The 20,181-nt window shown below is 38.9% G+C and overlaps 1 protein-coding gene across 40 annotated transcripts in view; it reads left to right on the top strand.

The window, feature by feature from the left end:
• Positions 1-20,181, top strand: part of sox5 (SRY-box transcription factor 5) — a 234,830-nt gene that overhangs the window by 142,825 nt on the left and 71,824 nt on the right. For 7 of the 40 annotated variants that reach the window (XM_087247433.1, XM_087247427.1, XM_087247414.1 and 4 more), the window contains exon 1: positions 17,433-17,643. The exons of 32 other annotated variants lie outside the window; for them this stretch is intronic. In XM_087247433.1, coding sequence (XP_087103559.1) covers positions 17,606-17,643 — 38 coding nt within the window. In that variant the 5' untranslated portion in view covers positions 17,433-17,605. 40 annotated transcript variants of the gene reach the window in all.

Here is a 20,181-nt window from a genome sequence, read left to right as displayed (position 1 = left end):
GAACTTTAGTGACAAGGCAGCAGTGGCCCGATCGGGCCAGTAACGATCCTGTCTACTGTCTCGAGCATCTCACACGCTGGCCACGGGCAGTCCTTATTGTTGAGCCCTGCTGTATAGCTTCAGTGGGCGACCATGCGAGTTGCAGAGAGCTAGCTGCCGGCATGGTGATAGCCCATTATTGTTACCATTATTATTTAACAGTACAATGCTTTTATTTGTTATATTTGAAAGTAGTTATTTTTTATATTACTGCATTAGTCATTTGAAAATTACAGATCAGTAACCGTTTTCTCACTCATGTAAAGATAATCTTGTGTGTCACAGTATCCACAAGCATGGACTGAATGTGCAAATTAAATCAAATTCCAGCCAGACAAAATGAATATTAGTACAGATGTGTGTCTTTTTAAGTTAAAATTTGTTTTGTTTTACAACAGCGAATAAAAATATATATTTTTTTATGACCAAAACTAAAAACATCAGCTCTGGGCTTCAGTTCAGGTGTCTCTGCTTTTATTTGTTTCTGCTCATTACGTGCTCAACTTGTGTTTACAAGACAGCAAAAGAAAAATATCTGCGTTTAAGAAGAAGGAGAGCAAATCTCCAGTGTTCCCAATGTCATTATTCATCTTTTTCTTTTAATGACTGAAATAATTATTTGGTTTGAGGACTGCGATCCCTAATAAGGTGTAGCAGGAAAAACAACAGGGGAAAAAGGAATCAGGGGAACGACGTCTTTTGAGTGCAGCCACTGTGTTTGTGTTAATGAATGCAGGTTGGGTTAATGACGAGGAATAGACTTCAAACAGCGCCGTGAGGCTGTCTGTCTCTGATGAGGGTCTTTTTGATGCTTTTTAGTAACTGTTTCTAAGGGTAAAGTCTTCACGTTTGCTGCTCTGGTTTCTATAGCACACATCACGGAAAGCTGAACTGTGATCAGGACTTAAGGTCAGCCAATCTGTTGGAGAAATCGGGAAACGGCACTCGGTGATTGGAGACTGAATATTTTCTCATCCAATCCCTAGACATCTGTCTTCACAGGCTGTAGAAAAATCCAGTGACAGTCCCTGAAATCATTTAACAGGTCTGCTGAGGTTAACAATGTGGGCTGATTTGGACTTTTAAATAACTTACTGTAAAGCATCATATTATCATCAGGGGGGCTGTTAAAGTCGTGCATGTGAGAGAACATGTGGTGTGTGCAAGTGAATCTCAGTGCAAGGTCATCTGTACCTATGCCTCAATAAATATGATTGAATAAATATGCATTTAAGTACACTTACAGCTAATGTGCTAATTTAATGAATGTGTATCTAATTTAATTGAAATGTTTATTTTTCATAATACATCAGTTTGTGGGGCAAAAAAAACTTAATTACCACAAATGAAGTTCAAGAATAGCTGCTGCTGTTGCATCTATATTTATGGCGTTCCACGCTAGATGATTTTTATTTATGGGGGTCATCATATCTGAACCTGCCTTCACATATCAGTGTTTTTACACCTTCTCTGTGTTTTTTTTTAATCCTATCAGCGGTCGTTCTCTCTCTATCTGCCTCGTTTGATGTCGTAAGTGCGTGCTGTCTAGCTGACTGAGGGCTGTTTAATTTGTTCTGACTAGATGAAAACAAACAGGCTGTTCCATCACTCATCTCTCTCCTGTGGACTTTTTCCCTTCTTTCCTTCCTTCCTCTTTTTTTCCGGTCTGCTTCTCCTATCATTCTTTTGTGTACACACTTGTTATGCTCCTTCGTTTCACTCTCCCTCTCCTTCATTTGTTCCTTTCCTTTTGTTCTCTCAATCATTTCCTCCTCCTTTTTTCTCCCCCACATGCTCTGTCCTGCTTTCTCTCGCACTAATTGTGTTGTGAAACACCTTTGCTGTGTGTTCGGGGCCCGAGTCCATCAGGGCCTGTGTATGTGTGTGTGTGTGCATGCGTTTGATGTGTAGTGCTGTCCGCGCTACTCTGTATGCTGGTGAGAAGGGGATCATTATGTGTGCTTGTATTCGAGTCGTTTTTATTTAAGACGCCAGACAATGGACTGGTGATTGAAGAAAACAGCAGGTTGACAATGAGTCTCTGTGTCTGATAATGCAGCACCATCCTGCCGGGCAGCTTTAGGAGGGCCCCGGCTCATTGTGGCTCCGAGGAGAATGGAAGAGAGGGAGAGAGAACAAACCCGCTGCTTAGTAGGAGGAATATTTTGTCGTGGTATGTCATTATTTTGCAAATTTGTATTATCTCATCATGTTGTCTTCATTGTAATTGCGGCTAATTAGAGGGCTAGTTAGAGGCCGGGCTTTGAGGCTAGCTTTAGCGTGAAAGAAGCCCGCCGATTAGCACTCTCCACTGGAGGAAGCACAGAAAGGAGAGATTAATCTGGTTACCTTGACGACACTCGCTTCCATCTGCGAGGAACAATGCGGTTTTGTTTCGATGGATCAGTTTGGATCAACAGAACGTGGTGCTCTCGCTTTAACAATGCCCAATTCTGTCTAACCTTCACTGCCGCCCTCCTGTTTCAAGCCCCCCTGCCACCTCCACTTCTTCTCTTCCAAATCGTCATCCCCTCACTTCTTTACGCCTTTTTTCAATTCTTGTTTTCTCTGTGATCTTTTAGGCTGCATGACTTTTGAAGTCTTAAGTATGTGGATTACAGTTGGATGGTATGCTTTTTGTCTACTTGACAGATCATCCAGGTACTCAACAAATACATCATCTCACTGTTTGACAAGTAAATCATCTGACTACACAACAAACAGATCATTCACCTTTTTGCTAAATAAATTAATAGTCAAGTCACCAGACTACTTAGAAGGTATGAATCATCCCAAATACTACTAGTACCCCGATACATTATCAAGCTGTTTGGCAGGTAAATCATTAAGGTACTCACAAACTCAAGAACTACAGTACTCAGAACAACCATTCTGATCTTGTATTAAATTATCCAAAGACATGGTTTACGCTACATTCATTCTTCAATGGCGGGGCGCTACAACAAAATTCATACCGCCACGGCTACGTTACAGCTTCTCATTCAAAACATTCATTTGTTTTGTTTTTTTTATAGCGGGTTATAATCACATCAAAATGTATTAAAAAGTAAGTGAATTATAATATATAGTGCAACTTTTCTGTAACCCTTTAAGAAGACATTCTGACTGACTGACAGGTGCGTGAGGCTAGCAAACACGATGTAGCTTTCAGTTATGATGAACACAGTTTCCAAAATTATACTTTATAGATAAAGGTCTATGGCTCTGCATACAATGACTTTATCGTGCTGGAGTTTAGCAAGATTTAATTTACTTCAGGACACATTAATGCTGCTCTGTTGGTCTATTGGAGACATTCATCAATATTCCTATTAATATTTCTATTAAATGTTAGAGATATACTGTACTTGTTATATAAACGCACTAAATCGCACTTCAGCAGTGTTTATTTGAGAGCGCACAAGAAAATCTGCACTTGAGCAGCGTTTATTTGAAGGAGTGCAAGAAGTTTTGTGCACGAACAGAGGAAATTGTTGTGCAAGCAAAGAGATTTGCATACTCTTATTACATAAATGCAATCTTGACTTGTAATACTGCGCTCATGCCTTTTATCATTGAAGTAACGCCTTAAATAGTTTGTCGATCTGTGTAAAAGACCTGCCGCCAAAGCTAGAAAAAGTCCTAGAGGAAACATTGCAAATCCTTTAAATTAATCATGTTATTTATTATAATTTAACAAACAATTCGATTAGACCTGAGCTCGACAGGTGTAAATCATCTAACTACTCAAAAGATAAATTTACTCAATTGCTTAGTAACTTGATCCCATGACTACTAAAGGGTATGAATCATTCATCTTCTCAAGTAACTGAAAAATAAACCATCTCTTTTTAGGTAAATCATACAGGGGCTCAAAATATTCATGGGTAAATCATTCAACTAGTCACATATTAAACAGGTAAATATTCCAAATACTTGAAATAAAGACAGATTCAAAATTTAGATCACTTGAAAACTTGATCGTTATACTTCCTGACAGGTAAAACTTTTGACATTTGATCACCTGATTATTCGGCAGGTAAATGCTCCAACTACTCATGAACTTGACATAGACCATCTACTCAATCCTTTAAGAGTTAATTAATCTTAATAAAAACAGATAAACTCTCTTTATAGCTGAAAACCTTAACAGATAATTCATCTGATGACTTGGTTTAAGCAACAGATACTCCTACCTGAGTACCTGGTATGCATGATATTTGTGACAGTGGTCTGATCATTGCTGTTGTGATTGAGTTCATTGGTGCACGTGTCCATCCCTAGTGTCTGTTGACTGAAAGGCAGGAGAATGAGGTTTTGTGTGCTGTGACAGGCGGAGGTTACCAGAGGTTGTGACCTTGTCACACCAAGCCTGAAGATTTGTCCCCAAATCCCCCTCAGGGCTGAAAAGCACTTAATGAAATAATACACCCGTCTGACTGTAAAGCCAGCAGAGGGACTCCCCTACAAACGGCATTCTCGGAGACAGTGAGCTGTGAGTTTGTACAGCGGAAATGAGAAGGCCGTTAAAAGTAGAAAAAAATGCCTTTTGTTTTCTTTGTGATGAGGAGGGAAAGAGCGAAGGAAAAGAAGAAGAAAATCAGCCTCGCAGATCACATGTAAGTGTTCATTGTGATGAGCAGTTAGAGTTGGAGCACAAAACGCTGTCTCTCCATCTGGTGCTCACTTTGCACTCTGAACAGAAAGAGAGAGAAAGAGAGAGAGGGAGAGAGAGAGAGAAAGAGAGAGAGACAATTGAAAGAATGCCAGTGACATCTGCTCCCATGGGCGCCACAATGGATATCCACAGAGATCATACTCACACAGCCCTCACTTACAAAGGCACCACTGTACGTGTGTGAGTGTGTGTGTATATGTGTGTGTGTTCACAATCCATGTGATCTGGGAACTCCACAGCATCTTGACAAAGACATGGCCATTATGCCATCCAAAGATGAAACTCTCAAACTTCTGTTCTGTACTGTAATTTAGAGAGATAACAGAAAAAAAGACTCTTATTTATTTGTGTTTGGATATTGTTGACAATCTGTTTGTCTGACAACTTTACGCCATTGTTAAATATGTAACATGTGTTTCTAAACCAGTAAAGGCAAAATGTGCTACAGTATCAGCTAGTCGTTATCGCGAAAATAAACCCAGGCTGAGTGATTAGATTGTATCTGTCTTGGTTTCGTGACAACAGTGAACAATTATGTGGAAGGTGTTTGACTCTATAGTCCCTGTGGACCAATCAGGATCAATTATTATAATAGTCCATTAGCAATTATTAAGAAATATATGACAAGTTATACTAATAAATATTTCTTGAGCAGAAAATCAGTCTAGAATAATTTCTGAAGGATTCTGTAACAATGAACCCTAGAGTAATGTCTGCCGAGAAATTAGCTTTGACATCACAGAAATAAATTACATTTTAAAGTATGTCCAAATTGAAAACTGTTATAAATTTTAATATTGCATAATTAAAACCAAACCCAAATATTTGAATGGCAAAACAATATATTTTTTTGATTTTTTCCCCCTAATTCAACCTATAGCATCTTCGTCCAAACAAATGTGGGTTTGTTAGTGTGGGGGTGTGTTTTTTGTGGGTTTTTGCATACTTATCTTTGAGGAAAATTTCCCCTGTTGTGTTTCATGTGCATTCAAACTGGAGTCTGACGATACGCTCGTAATTTCCGTAAGTCATCTCGCTCCAAATCGCTTCAAAGATTTGCAGAGTGCCAAAGATTTTCACCGTTTTTTTTTCTCCGGGCCAGCTCTAGCATGGTGCAGCAAGGAGCGAGGAACAAAAAAAAAAAACAATATTTGAACAGAAAGTGTTTTTAAAAGGACCTTCGTCAAGATGAACTTTCAGATGTGTTTCCAACGGCACACATCTGCTGCGCATGTTACATCTGTTCTTCAGCCCCTGAAAGCTGACAGGAAATATCCTCATTATTGAAGCACCGCTGATTATTCATACATTCACTCAATCATTTGTTCACCCACCTGTTTATTCCTTCACTCCTTCACTCCCAAAAATAGCGGCTTGATTTGAATGAAGAGCATTGTATGTCTTCACTGAGGAAATGATGCTGTTTTGTGTGGAAAATTGCTGTGGTTTGAGTTTACATATGGAAGCCAACCGAAATGTTGGAATTTGGAGCCAAGATGGCTCTCATCATGCACTTGACCAGATAGAGCTCTGTGTGTGTGTGTTTGTAACTACACCTGATGATTATGGCTGTTTTGGCAGGAGCAGTGGGGGTTTTCGTGCCACGTCCTCTCTGTGGTCTGCTTACCGTCATGGCAACCCAGTCATGGCCCCGCTCTCTTAATGGCAGCGTTTATGACATGATGTCACCTGTGTGAGCAAGCTATTGTTTGACTCCTGCCCACGTGGCATTTTCCCCCCAAACACATGGTGCCTCTGTTATACACGCACACTCAGAAAGAAGAGGAAACAGGAGCAGGACAAGCAATGCTTGAAATTCTGACTCCTTGATAAGCTGTAATGTATCAATGAAAAAACTCTCTTTTTCTTTTCTTTTACTGATCTGGGTTGTTTAAAAAAGGTATAATTTACTTAGGCATTTATATGTTGAATGGGCTCTGAGGTTGCCATATTAGTGCTCCATGTGAGTTTTATGTTATGTAACAAGTCTTCTGAAGTCATACAAGTATTGACTGTAAACCTAAATGAGATACATTCACTGCAAATCTCAATCATTCCTTTTTCTGACACATTCATGAGAAGTATTGCAATATCTGTTAAAAAAAAGTTATTTATTTAGAATCTTCTCAATTATTTATTTGATCCAGTTCATAGAAGCAGAATGGTTTTTCAATTCAATTGATCTGGTCTTAAATTCAACTCTTGACTGGCTCAATGCAGTCAAGGTTAATAAATGATGACAGGTCATTGTTATTTTTTATGAGAACCCTTTTAAGATTATTTGTTTCTAATAATGCAACCTATTTAATGCATGTAGTAAAGCATTTCTTCACTTTCAGAATACTTGAAATATAGTGCTATGAAATATAAGCCATATAAACAATTGTATGCTGCTATGTGCCTTTCTGAGTTAAAAGCTCAATTTCAGGGCAAAGAAAGGAGCAACCAGCAACTTTGACAATCATATTATGCATATGATGAGGACAGAATTGAGGGTAATATTTTAAGATTTTTAGGCATTCTATGCATTTTATACCAGTAATACATTCTTGCCACCTACAGTTTATAACATGCCATGTTATAGTACAGCCTTGTATTTTCTATACTGATGAAACAATCAAAAGTGTTTGTAATTATGAAAGGGGTGCCCGTGGAGATCAGCGAACAGATGGGAATTAGTCGTTGTTGAATATCAAAGAGTGCATGGCATAGGAAACAGATTCTACAATGAGAGGAAGTGACATGGGAAAGAGATAAAGAATGAAAGTACCAACACCAGAGAATAATTCAGAATTAAACTTCAAACACAAGTGTCTTGGTGAAGGTGCTCAATTTTTGGCAGTACAGTGTCGTGCTCTGCAACCAGGGTATTGTCTACCCCAAAGACACACACATGGTTCCCTCCCCTCCTTGTGCCATGCAGTCTGCTTGGCGATGCCCTCTGTGCCATCTGTAGCCTGTGCCCTGTGTGTGTGCCCCTCCTCCGCCCTCCTGCACTGTGATGGGTGGGCTTAACCATCTGTGTGCCAGAGGGGGATCACAGGAAATGGACCTGATAACATACAAACATACACGAGCACATATACATTCATTTTCTGTGTGTTGATTTGCAAGGTGGGACTTAAAAAAAGTGTAAGGTGTGTAAGATAAAAAAAGTGACTTATCTGTCAGGCCAATTAATGGGCTAATTTCTGGACATTTTATGATCTTAAAGAGATGGTTCACCCCCAAAATGAAATGTAATCACTATTAACTCACCGTCAAGTAGTTCCAAACCTTTATAAGTTTCTTTCTTTTGTTAAACACAAAAGAAGATATTTTGAAAAAAGCTCAAAGTCTGTGACCACTGGCACCCATAGTAAGAAAAACAAATACTATGGAGGTAGTTTCTGCTTTCTCAAAACTCAATCAGGTTTATGACAACTGAAGGGGAGTAAATGATGAGAGAATTTTCTGTTAACTTTTTCTTTATTGGATTAAAAATATATATGGACGAATGATTTATGCAACAGTTTTTAATATAAAATTAGTTTAGTATTCTTCACTAATTTAATTTGACCATGAATAGTTGTCAGTAATTCTCTTAAATCGCCGATAATTGTTATTTATTATCACTAATCTTTTATATATGTTTCTATTAAGAACATTTATTTTTAGTAGTTAGTATAAGTAGGAAGTGCATGTTTAGTTTTCAAGGGATATTTGTCAATATTTTTACAGATAAATTAATGTGAAAATTATAAAATATTTATTTATTTAATATTTATTACATAATATTTATGTCAGATATGCTTAATTGGCGAGTCTAACAAACATGTAATATACAATTTATGAATGGATGGATACATAGATAGATACAAGTTTAACATTATTGTTACACTATGGATACGGCTGGGTTACAGTATTAATAACTAACTGCACATTAAACAAAGAAGTAATCATGAAGTGTGATGCATTAAATAACAATCACTATATTATAAAAACACAGTCTATTCTATTTTCTGTTATTTTTTCCCTTCTTGCCTCCCCTTTTTTCTGTTTTCCCACTTTCCTCTGCATTCCCAGAATCCTCCCTGAGGAAGTTAATGCTGTATGGCAGTGTTTGAGGGTATTTGGCAGTCTGGGAATGGGGAAAAGTCTTGGATGTTTGGCAGGTCTAAGATGGTGTGTGTTTGTGTGTGTGTGTGTGTGTGTCTGGGTGTATGTGTGTGTGTGTATGTAAGGAAGGATCTAGGATGTTTGAATGAGATTACATGGCACCATGTCTGACAGTTTGGCATGGCACGTGTTGGCCGTATGTGTTTGTTAGGTAGTCTAGGAGATTTACCGCTCTGAGGGTCAGCAGAGTCAGGTGTTTGGCTGGAAAGGGGACGTGGTGTAGGGCTTTGAGCTTGTAGTCTTCAGGAGTTGACAGGGATGTGGTGGCCAGACTGGAGTGTTTGGCTGTGGGAAACGTGAGGGGGCAGAATGGGTGTTCTGGCATTGGTGTCCTGGGACGCCCATGGCATGCAGAGCAAGCATGGCTGGAGGATTACACAGAAAGTGAGGGAGAAGAGTCTGGGTGGCAGAGGGAAAGTCAAGAGAGAGAGAACGAAAGAGAGGATGTGCCTCCAGGTGAACAGGATTAAGAGAAAGATCTGTTTGCTGTTCCCCTCAGAACTCCTGCTGCCTCTCTTTCCTTTTCACTCTCCCTCTGAGGCTAATCGGCTTCCTCAAAAGCAGTTACTGCAAACATTATAGTTCCCCAGAACAAACAGGAACACCACTGCCGTACCTTAACTTTCTCTCCCCAGAGGAAAGAAAGAATACAAAGGAGATCCCTTTGATATCGACAGAGTGTTTTTCCAAGACGGCAAAGAAATGACACAGAGAGCAAACAGAGTCTCCTGTTTGTCATATTTTTCTCTTGAGAAAAACCCTGGAGTCCCACATGTACAGAAGCTCAATTTCATGTAGTTTTTAAGATTTGAAAATGCAATCGATGCATTTATCAGAAATGTAGGTATGTCACTTCATTTGTGTAGTATTTGAAACAGACGGTTTAAAAGCAGCTTCATGGTAGCATTTTGTTTTAAAGTTTTGAGACATTTCAAGTCTCAAAATGCACACTTCATCAAATGAGATCTACTCAAATTATAGATTTAAAGACAGAAAGTCAGTTGTTAGTATTCACCTCTAGTGTTCATCATTGGTTCAGTTCAAAACTGAATAAAAAATTAAAGAATAAACATAAAAAGAAAAACCGTGTCATACTACACAGCTTGACTTGATTCAGTTCAATTCAATAAAGGTGCAGGCAGAATTCATTTGACTCAGCTATGCAGATGTTACAACAAATTGTAAATTAAATCAATATCTCTGAGCAATCCATTCTAGGGGATGTTTCTCAGGTAGACACAATATAGACTTTATAAACAAAAACTGTTTTCATCTGAGAGTTGAGCTTTGTTCTTTGCTTCATTCACTGTCGAGTGAAGGCGAATGCAGTGGCAGCTTCAGTAGAGGCGTGGAGGCAGGCGGAGGATGAGGAGGTGTTGTAGCTGCAGGCTGGAGTTCTGAGAGCTTTGCTCCATCCAGCATCTCACAGATGGACCTTTAGAGGAGCTGCACAAAGCCACTGTGGAGAATCATCTCAATGACGCTTTCTCTCTTTTGCTTTGGCTTTCCATTGCCATTCCTTTCTGTACGATGTCACCACAGATTTGGGTGCACAGAAATGCAGAAGCCACATTATTGTAGAAACATGCTCTTAGGTATGCATGACAGAGGTAAGATATATTATTTTATAATCACTGTATAAGGCTCTGTTTACACTGTCGTCAGTGATGCCCAAATCCGGTTTGTTGCTTATATCTGATTTTTTTTTTTGCCCATATCCGATTCTTGTGTTTACATTTGCGATACAATTTACGATGTCACACATGCGTAAAGGCAGGTTCTAGCATCTGCACCACACTAGCCATGTTGGAAGAAATTATCTTGCTTTTAGCTCTGTGAAATATGCAAAGTTCGCCCAATTTTAAAATGATTTTGAGGCAGAGGAGGAGGGAAAGGGCTGTCATTGCAGCTTGCGCCTATGGTTTATAAATGGTGTCCTCTACCATTTAAATGTAATGTGTATTTTTATATAGCACATTTATTGTGTATGGCCATATACCCAAAGCGCTTCACAATCATGAGGGGGGTCTCTCCACACCACCACCAGTGTGCAGCATCCACTTGGATGATGCAACGGCAGCCACAGGACAATGGTGCTAGTGCGCTCACCACACACCAGCCATTGGTAGAGTGGAGAGACAGTGACAGAGCCAATTTGATTGATGGGGATGATTGGGAGGCCATGATCGCAAGGGCCGATTGAGGGACTTTGGCCAGGACATCAGGGTTACAACCCTACTCTTTACGAGAAGTGCCATGGGATTTTTAATGACCACAGAGAGTCAGGACCTCCTTTAACATCTCATCTGAAAGACGGCACCCACTGACAGTGTAGTGTCCCCTTTACTTTTCCCAGTAATTAGGACTCACACAGACCACAAGTTGAGCGCCCTCTGCTGGCCTCTTTAACACCAATTGCAACAGCAACTTAGTTTTTCCCATGTGATCTCCCATCAAGGTTCTGACCAAGCTCAGTCCTGCTTAGCTTCAGTGAGTAGCCGGTCTTGGGCTGCAGGGTGACATGGCTGTGGCAGAGGAATTTGTGAGTTCGAGAGAGATCAGGTGTGGTAGGTGCAAATTGTGGTGACTGACCACTTTCCAAGTTTAATGACGTACAAACCGGAATGCCTCAATAAATCTGATCTGCCCGTTTACATGATAGTCGAATTGTCACATATCTGATTTACTTCCACATATGAAACCGATCTCTAAATATCCAAATGCATGCCGAAGCATATAGCTTTAATAACAAGTTTTATGCGTTCACCAAGACTGCAATTATTTAATAAAAAGAAAATGCAGTAAAAACAGTAATGCTGACATGAGCCTTCAAAAGTCAGTTGAAATCCGCAAGTAAGTTTTTTAATTTTCAGGGTTAAAATCAGCTGTGATTTTTGATATTTTAAATGCATCTTAATTGTATAGAAAACTCATACAAACAGCATGCATTTGAAGTAGTAATATTATTGTCTGTAACTTTTTAATTCAAACAATTGATTGCATCCTTGCTGATTAAAACTATTTCTTTAAAACAAGTCTAACACAGCAGTTTGGTAATAAGGAAGACTAGACGAATAAGTAGATGGACAGAGGGATGAAGGGATGAAAGAATGGATGGATGGGGGCATTATCGTTTGTCATTATTTGAGCTCATGCAGCGCTCCATCGCGGCTCTAATGGCGCGAAGACACTTGGTGTTTCTTTCCTCTCCTCTCTCTCCCTTTCATTCACACTATTCTTTCCCAGGCCTGGCGCTGCAGAGTAGTTTAGTCTGTTAGAGCTTGTTTCAGGCTTGTTAGCGAAGCGAAACACAACAACTGTTTTCTGTGTACCTGTAATCCAGTATACTGGTTCTTGACTGTCAGTTCTCAGTTGTAGTGGTGTGAGGATGTTGTAATGCATTGTTTTGTAGAGTTGTGTTAGGTTAGGATGTCTCTTTGAAAGTGAAATGAAGCGTAATTTTGCCCTCCAGGTTGTGAATATACTTCCCCTACTGAGAGCTTCAAAAGACCCACACCTCACTGGACTTTTACAAAGAGCAAATGTTCGGTTGTGTTAATATTCATGTATGTCCTGTACATTTATGTCTTATGTGCATCAGGAATGGGACTCTAAAACTGTTTGTTAGAAAGTGTCATTGATGTAAAGCAGGGAGTTTTAACCTTTACATATACAAAGATTCTTAATCAAACCAGGAACCAATGAAAAAGGTGAATTTCATTGGTTGTTTTATTTTTAAGTCTACATTAATATGTTCAGCAATGAGTGAAAAAGACTTTTGTAATGGTAGAAAATACCTTTTTTTTATTTATACCCCCCATATTAGGCAGAGCAACTGTTTTCAATATTGATGGCTTCACTACTGTAATACCAGTGATATAGACAAGCCTGGTGGATTAAACAGTGAATTACATCCATAGACTGCCAACATGTAAAACTGAGAAAAACATCTGTTGTGTATTTTGTGATATGTTGATATTTACCATTGCAAGATGACTGACAGCAGCAGAGGCAGACAGAGAGAGAGTTTCAATGTGTGTGTATGTGTGTAAAGGCGGTCTTCTGCTGAGGAGGGAAGATAAGGACTCTATCTTAATGGCTTCTCTCGTCTGCCACTCAGCCATCAGACAGAGATTTCCTCTCCCACAGTCCAGATAAACACACTTCACAACCTTGTCACACACCTCACACAAGCCAAAGCGAAAAAGAAAGGAACTGAATGGGAGATGGGCTACAGTACAGATTCGGAAAGGACAGCCCACTCAGAAATGAAATTTTATTATTTACTCACTTTAATGTCATTGTAAACCTGTATGACTTTTTCCTCTGCAGAACACAAAAGGAGAAATGTTTTGGAACATTCTGGTTGCTCCTTTCCATACAATGTTTGACTAATTTCACAGAGGTTTTATTATAGACTTGTTTTACTGGCTTCATAGCTATTAGGTATCTTTTCAATCACACGTGGCGTCATCTTATCCAGGGTCTACAATTTAAGCTTGTCCACTTTCATCATCATTGAAGGTAGTTGAAAACACATTTGATTGGACTGTTTTTTTATTGTAAATGTTTTATGTAATAAAATGTGTTGCACAGCCACAAAAATGAACACACTCTTAGGAAAATTCATTTGTTTAAGAACTGTTAATGCTCTCTGTCTCGGAGAATATCAAGAGCAGCATCATGCTGGAACTCTCCTTTTAATTATGACAAGGTTTACAACTAGATTTTTCTATCGACTCCAGAACCACACTCCAGTCCTTTGAGTCTTACCTCTCAGGTAGGTCTTTTAAGGTGTCTTAGAGGGGTGAGGTGTCCAAGTTGCAACATCTTGCTACTGGGGTGCCTCAGGGCTCAGTTCTAAGACCACTTCTCTTCTCTATCTTCATAGAATTTCTTAGATCTGTCATTCAGAAACAGTTTTTCTTATCACTGCTATACAGTTGATAGACATTTCTTGCTGTATGAAGGCAACATTGTCACCTTTAACTCAGCTTTGCCAAGTGAGAACTGCTTTTACATTTTTCGAATTATCTTCTTTCACATAATAATCATACAGCTATGAAACAGCTTATAGTTGAGTAAAGAATGACAATTTCAACCCCATTTTTTTCTGTTTGCTTTTGTAAATAAATACTGATGGCCTTCACAAAGCTAAAGAACCTCCCTAATTTTACCTTTTAGGGGATAATAACTGATCTTAAGTGGCATGTGTGTGTGTGTGTGTGTGCGCATGCGTTTGTGTATATGTGTGTGTGTGTGTAACAGTGTAAGGGAATTGTTTACTGCCTGTCTGTGTCAGACCCTCACTACTCTGGGCCTCTAATGCAGCACAGCTGTGAGGGGGCTTGGACACTACACATCTGCTGAAGGGACCTATTGTGTGTTTGCATGTGTGCGTGTGCTGGATGCATGTACTGTATTTGTGGAGATAAACAGATAAGGACTGGGCATACGTGCACATATATTTCTGTACGTTGGTCGCATTTTCATGCATGTATGCAAATGCCTGTGTTGAACATATGCGTGTGTCGTATTCTCACATAAAAGGCTGCCGTTAGAAAAGTGAAGTTTGTAGATTTGTCGGAATTGAGCAAATCAGCCCATCTGGAGAGTTTGAACCTTGAAAGCACCTGCCTTCTCCATTCACGCTCCCGTTCTCTTAAAAAGCCATCTTCATCAATAGCAGCTTTTAACGTGGATGAATCTGTTTGGAACTGCTCTTTATTCCTGTTCTGATGGATTTTCTGCTATCCGTCTTTGTCTCACTGGCTGTTGTTGATGTTATTTCAACTCGTTTTTTTTTTTTCATCTATTTCTCCATAACCTTGCAGCCTTGACTCGAAAGATCATTAAAATGTTTAACTACAGATAATTGCTACCTGAGAAAAGCTAATTATTGTGCCGCTTCTGCTGGTGTGTATGCATGGATTCCAATGTACAGAATGTATGTGTGTGCATTTCATTCACTATGTTCTCTTCCTTTTAAAGAATCTCTACGATATGTCGTCTCCTGTCACTACTTTGTGCTAATGCTTTTAAATGTAAGCATAATAATGCATAGGTTGGGGATTTAAACAAGCCCTGTATTAAACTATTTCAAGCATGTTGACCTGTGCAGTTTGTACTACAGACCTAAACAAAACTCTGTGGCTGATTGAACAGACCTACAAGACGATTTTTGCCTTTCTACCAATAAACACTTGTTATTTGTAAGTTTAAGAGCCTTTTCGTAAGCGTACAATCTTAGCGAGGGTCAGGCCAGGTCGGTTTATGTCTTGAACATTGTCATGCTGCTAACAATTTCCTCAGTGATCAACAGGAAAATGCACCAATAATGTTACCACAATACTCTAACAACGTTATTGCAGTGTTTGTTAGAGAGGTCAGGGCACGGTGCTATTCTAAGTTCACTAAATTACTCAATAAATTGGATTAAGTACATGAATTTTTTCTCATTCTTACCATAAATAAAGCACCAAACAAAGACCTGTTTTGTTGTATTATAACGATGACTACGGGAGACATAAAAAAATCATTTGAAGTAGGGAGTTAAAGATTATTGGAGTATATTTCACAAGAACATACTGTTTATTCTGTGTGTAAGTTTTTTATACAAAAATTCTAATTATCTGTGAAACTTGTTAACAATTTCTGGGATGAAAATAGTTTCTATGCCATTTTTATTAGTGTATGAATGGTGTATATCAATGCATATGTGTGTATGTACGCTGAATGTTTCACCAGTGTGTTCAGAAAGTTGACTGCAGTTTGTGTGTGTGTGTGTGTGTGAGGAGGTTGAGAAAGACTGACGCTCTGTTTAAAGTTCAGCGTTAAAGTCTTGCTGCTGTATTTCAATCTGTCAGACGTGCTTTCCTCCGTTTAAAAGAATAGCTCCTTCTCGCTCGCTGTCTAGCTCTCTCTCTCTTTTTCTCCGTAATAAAGAGTGACAGGGTCCGTGTGTGTGTTTTACTGTGAAAACACAAAGCACACAGCTCGCTTGAAAATGTTTGTGTGTGGTTGATGTGCTTAAGCTCTCGGCTGAGGGTGAATTCATGAAAATTGAGCCATTGTTTGGCCTCCGTTTTCAGTGAGAAAGAAAAAGATGTTTCGTATTTATATTAACATCTGCAAAACTGAATGAACAGCTTTGTGACATTTAAAGGGTCAGTTCACTCAAAATTAAAATGTACTATTTACAAATCCTCAAGCGGATTCAAACCTTTTTTTCTCAATTATTAATTTTCCTTTGCCTTAGTCCCTTTATTCATCAGGGGTCGCCACAGTGAAATGAACCACCAACTTATCCAGCATATGTTTTACACAGCGGATGGACTTTCAGTACTAAGAAACATCCACACACACTCATTTGCACACATACACTGCGGCCAATTTAGTTTATTCAATTGACTTATAGTGCATGTCTTTGGACTTGGGGAAACCAAATGACCTGGAGGAAACCCAAGCGGAAAACATGTTAACTCCTAACTGAAATGCCAACTGTCCCAGCCGGGACTTGAACCAGCGACATTCTTGCTGTGAGGCGACAGTGCTAACCACTGAGCTACCGTGCTTTTTCTGTTGAAGATATTTTAAAGAATCCTGGATAACAGTACGGATTGATTTGGAATCCTGTAGTCACTGACAATAAAAGTAAGACAATAAAAATACCTAGCAAAATCAATGGCTACCAGCTTTCAACACTCTTCAAAATATCTTCTTTTCTGCTTCAGCAGAAGAAAGAGACTCTAACCGGTTTGGTTCAAGTGGAGGTTGAGTGAATGACAAAAGATTTCTGGGTGAGCTATTCCTTCAAGCAGCAATGAGCAATGTTTGTGTGTGTGTGTGTGTGTGTGTGTGTGTGTGTGTGTGTGTGTGTGTGTGTGTGTGTGCGTGCGTGTGTGTGTGTGTGCGCGCGTGTGTGTGTGTGTTTGTGATTACACAAAATTTGGTTTCAGTTTTTAATTAGTTTTCTGTTTTGCTTTTGTTTGGTTTATTTGGGTTTTTTATTAGGTATTTAGGTGAAAAAAGTAATGTTTTAAACACAAAACCTTTTAGACTGAAGGAACATAGTGTGTAATGTATTTTCCCATATTTTTTGTTTTATGAATTATTTAGCAAATGCTTTATGACTTTTTCATATATTGATTCATTTGTTTTAAAATCCGTCAAAAAACTAGCAGTCTCCAGTAATTAAAATCACCTATTTAAAAACATCAGAAGCCCATGGAATTGTACATCCTCATTAAGATAAGCAAAGTGAGTGTGTGTGTGTGTTGATCATGTTTGTGTATCTGATCAGAAACACAACAGAGGGACACTGGCTGAAGGAAGGGGGCAGTGCTGCTGCGCGTGTGTATATGAGTGTGTGTGTGTGTGTGTGTGTGTGTGTGTGTGTGTGTGTGTGTGTGTGTGTGTGTAAAGCTGCGCTCCGCGATACACCATGTCACGCTCTGGCCCTTTAAGAGGCGATCTAGCAGCTTAGAGCTATAGAGAGGGGTGGAGAGAGAGAGAGAGAGAGAGAGAGAGAGGGGAGGGAGTGCGATGATCGGCGTGTGAGAGTGTGTGTGCAGCGGAGAGAAACAGAAACAGTCTTTGGTATTGCGAGAGGTTAGAGGAGCACCAGGCAGTGTGTGCGTGTATGTGTGTGTGTGTTTTCGGAGGTCCCTGCGTGTCGGACGCGTATGTTGCCGTGGAAGGACTCCTGCATCTCAGACCCCTTGTTTCAGCATGCTTACTGAGCCTGAGCTTCCTCAGGAGTTTAACAGGTACGTTCACACACGAGACATTCACTTTTCCAAGCTGCGCCGGGAGAAGGACAAGCAGATGAGCAGGAGAAAGTGTGTGTGTGTGTGTGTGTGTGTGTGTGTTAGTGTGAAAAACAGGCTACTTTAATAGTTTGGGTGGCATGTTTTGAGCTGGCCATGTGTGAATATGACTTCTGTTTACAATAGAGAAGAAAGTTCATCTAGATGTGAGTGTGTGTTTATAGACGCACTCACAAGAGAGCATGGGTCCGTCTTCTGAATATTCCACTCTGTAACTAAGTAAATGTCTTTTCTTTTGCATCAGGTCTAACAGGTTACATGCACTGTTGGTTGCTTGTTTGTATAGTTTGTGCTTGCGTGCATGTGTGTGTATAAGTGTTTTAGATGGTGTTTGATAAGAGCTCTCCCGTCAGTGTTTCCCTGGCACAACCTTTCTTTATTTTCTCTCTATGTTGCACTTCTGAGTAACATGCTTGGCAACTTAAACACATGGCAGCTCACTTTTGCGAGACTTTCTTGTTTCACAAAGTCTCTTTTTCCCCCATTTGTCCATTGTTTTAATCTTGTTTGTGTTGTTTTGGAGTTTTACTGTGGCCAGATGTCTGCGTTGGCCTTCTGTTGTGGTGGTCCGAGGTGGGAAATGTTCTCACCTACTTTAATATGTCAACAAAAGTGGCTTTGCGGCCGAATAAAGAAGGTTTTACTTTAAAGCTCCATAGGGAAGATTACCCATAATACTCATTTTTAATGCGAGCTTCACCCCTTAACACACACACACACATTTTTTTTATTGCATTAGAGCACTGCACTGTTTTACCAGATGAAACTAATCTTTTGTTCAGCGATAAACTCTGGGGTTTTATCCCTGAATTAAGAACACATTTATATGTCAGGAAAATGTGTTTTTAATAAATCATCGGGGGGAGGAAGAGTAGGGGGGCAGGAAAGATAACAACAACTATGAGGAATTAAACATTTAAAGGATTACATGGGAAAGCAGAACGTATAGTGATAAATGCAGGGATTACAATGACTTAGAAGAAAAGGATGGTTAAACTCTACTTTCCAGTAATGCTGGCTGTCAGTGGTTAAAAAGCATGTAGCCTGTGTGATTGTGTGTGTGAGTGTGTGTGTATGTGTAGGAGCTAAAGCATAGTGATTGCCAGTGTATGTGTGGCTGTGTGTCTTTTCTGTCCTCTTCCTCTATGTTTCTAAAACACAGCAAGTCTGCTTTTATTTTTAATTAGGGCAGAAAAAAAAATGAATGATTTAAAGTGAGAAAATGTGAGACCTAGAAAAGAGGAAACCATGTTGATGTTAATGCAAAGTATATATGCATGTGTGTATGTATGTGTGTGTTTTTCATATGTTGACATCCTAGGGCACTAAAGCGTTTGCTTGATTTCATCTTCAGGATATTTATATTATTATTTAGGAAAGATCATTCTGAATGTAATTTTATTCATTTTAAATTAGATATCGTATTTCAAGCTTTAAATCTTTTAAAAGTTTTTTGCAATTATACTATTTTAAAATAATTAATGCTTTATTCACTTATTATTTCGTTGTTTATATGGTTTATTCAGCTGTGTAAACTTTCACGTCTAAAGTAACAGAATTAAATGTTTTTCAAATATTAATATTATAATTATTATTGCTCTGTTTACAAAACATAGTATATTCTAAATTATAGTAAATATCTAAAATATATATTTAAATTATTAATCCTTATAAATATTAAAATGTTATGTACTTTATTATTATTATTAATGGTGTTTTGGTTGACTTTAGTTTTCTTGGAGGAGCAAAGAGGAGATTGTGTGGCCAAACTGTCACATTCCTCAAAAAAAAAAAAGAGAGAGAGAGAGACAGTGAGCGAGTGAAGGAGGGGGGAAAGGGGACTTTAACACTTCTCCATTTGTCTCCCTCCTTTAATGGATGGTTGTGTTACATCTCACTCTCTTACTTTCTTTCTCTCTCTCTCCCTCTCTGTCTGTCTCTGGGTCAGTCAATTCCTCCTGGTAAAGCGACACAGAAAACAGTGGGTTCGTTCACCACTAAGCGGGTGTGATTGAACACACCCGCTTGATCTGGTGACAAATGTGTAGCTGATGCACTCAAATTTTTGATTCCTTTTGCGTCAAAGATAAACTGTTTAAACCATCAGACAACCTTTACTTCCGTCACTTTAACACATATTACAGCATGCAAACTGCTGTGTAGAATATGTAAAGTGTGAAATTACAGTCTTTAAGGAACATGTAGACTTGGACATTTGGCTAAATGAACTACATTTTACAAAAAAAAAAAAAAAGCTTAATTCAAAGATTTAATTGTTAGTAAACAGAGTAAACATGGATTTATTAATGTAAATAATTGGTTAAGGTTGAAGTTGTTTATTATTTATAACAAAAAAAGTATACGGTTTAAGGACTGCAGTATATTAATACCGTATTACTATAGTGAATCTCAAGGGAACTAAATTACCGCTCTGGGAATCTACTTGTCCCCTTGAGTTTAACAGCTTAATAGATGCTA

This window comes from Danio rerio, chromosome 4 (genome assembly GCF_052040795.2).
Source record: "Danio rerio strain M-AB ecotype USA chromosome 4, GRCz13ab, whole genome shotgun sequence".
In the NCBI taxonomy this organism is placed as follows: domain Eukaryota; kingdom Metazoa; phylum Chordata; class Actinopteri; order Cypriniformes; family Danionidae; genus Danio; species Danio rerio.
The sequence above is the reverse complement of the archived record's forward strand: the minus strand, read 5'-3'. Positions and strand labels throughout refer to the sequence as shown.